This window comes from Penaeus monodon, chromosome 32 (assembly GCF_015228065.2).
Source record: "Penaeus monodon isolate SGIC_2016 chromosome 32, NSTDA_Pmon_1, whole genome shotgun sequence".
NCBI classification, from domain to species: Eukaryota; Metazoa; Arthropoda; class Malacostraca; order Decapoda; family Penaeidae; genus Penaeus; species Penaeus monodon.
In genome coordinates this window covers 5,868,271-5,869,981 of record NC_051417.1, presented here as the reverse complement: position 1 = coordinate 5,869,981, position 1,711 = coordinate 5,868,271, and the positions used below count along the sequence as shown (strand labels likewise).

Here is a 1,711-nt window from a genome sequence, read left to right as displayed (position 1 = left end):
CTACCCTCATAATCAAATCTCCCTCTGACGTCATCCATAAACTGCTAGGAAACTAAAGAGTAAAAATAGTAAAAGAAATTAGATGAATTCCAGTCTCTAAAGCTATGCCTTCCATAATACACCTACCTTCTTCTAGTGACTCCTCTCCATCCATGAGCTCATCATCAGAACATATGTTGAGCACGTTCACTAACATCTCCGTTACTGCAAAGAGAAAGGGGAGGAGGAATACATCAAATTTAATTGTTTTAAAGTCCTTGAGGGGAAAGAAATTAAAAAAAAATTAAATGCTTATATACTAAAATCACACACCTCTAGTATCAGTGCTAATATTTCCAGCATCCATCTCCCACCAATCTTTCCTTACCTTTCTCCCCTACAAATGGTAGTGACCATGTGAAGACATCCATGAAGTTCGGGAGCCAATAAGGATGAGGTGAACAGTTGAATTGTCGAATGTTCATCACATTGTTCTCGTATTTCAACACGGCGGCCTGGAAGTACAGGGAAATGTTTGATGGCACTTTAAGGATTGTGGAAATCTTGTGAAAAATGACTAAAGCATTCATAACTGGTTATTTATGAATGGCAAAGGAAATGAAGCTCATTTAACAAAGTTCAACAATTACAAGACATTTAGCAAACACTTCACAAAAAAGTGGGAAAGTCAAAAGTTTAAACTCCTGATTCACTGACCACAAAGGATATAGCAGTACAACTTGGGCATCAACGGGGCACTCACCTTGTTATTGTACACGTCCAGGTAGTTAGGAGCTGAGAATATTGTGATAAGGGATGGAAAACCAGTTGTTTGGCTCTTGCGATACATACGATACCTGAAATACATGGTGTGTATTACAAAACAATTCTATGGATTTACTTCTGCAAAATGACATTAAAGCCACAGACCCCCAGTTGTTCCTCCTTTAGGTGGTGGATCTTCCAGGGTTTCACTGTAAATTGTGTTAACTTCATTCACACAGTTCAGTGGTCAAGAAAAGACCAAGAACATGGGCATACTCTGTCTCTATACCCAGTTTTCCTATCATGAACTCATTCAGTAGGGGTTTGAATGGTTTTCTCTCAAAGGACTTAGTAGTTAAGAGATTGCTGCTGCATGTAGATGCCTTTTCTAAACTTGGACTGTGGGAACGACTAACCTGCTCTTCCTTGGTCCCAGTTATGTATACTATCACTAAAGAAATGATTTAACTCAAGTGTTAAATACATGTTTATGTCACATTATGTCATACTTACCCTGCATCTTGAGCTTCATGGGCTCTGATTATGGAGAGAAGATTGTTATGTTGTAGGAAGTCACAGCAAGCTGCATAGCTGTAAAAGATAAAAGAAAACCGACTTAAAAAACTGCATTCATATTACTCAAAAAGTTTAATTGGATAAACATATCATCTTTACAAATAAAATCTTACACATACATGAGAACATAATCACCTAACAATAGATAACGTACAATAATACACACAGCATTCATCGGTGATCTCACACATCTACAAACAGACAACTTTGCCATCATTACCTGTAGAAGTAAGAACAACCTCGTACTGAATTGTGAGAAAAGTGTTCAGCATTCTTTTCATTGCCGAAATCCTCCAAGGGGTCTGACCATAGCAAGTCGCACATAGGTCCAAATGCAGGGGGTTCCTTGAATCGGTCCAGCTGGAAAGGCAGGACGGTGCACAATTAGTAA

The 1,711-nt window shown here is 38.5% G+C and overlaps 1 protein-coding gene across 1 annotated transcript in view; it reads right to left on the bottom strand.

Annotated features, from left to right (window-relative positions):
- LOC119593385 (serine/threonine-protein phosphatase 2B catalytic subunit alpha isoform-like) overlaps nt 1–1,711 on the bottom strand; it is a gene marked incomplete in the record, with an annotated part of 201,939 nt that overhangs the window by 9,974 nt on the left and 190,254 nt on the right. The window contains 5 exon segments of the mRNA XM_037942314.1: nt 127–204; nt 368–494; nt 743–836; nt 1,258–1,335; nt 1,541–1,680. Coding sequence (XP_037798242.1) covers nt 127–204; nt 368–494; nt 743–836; nt 1,258–1,335; nt 1,541–1,680 — 517 coding nt within the window.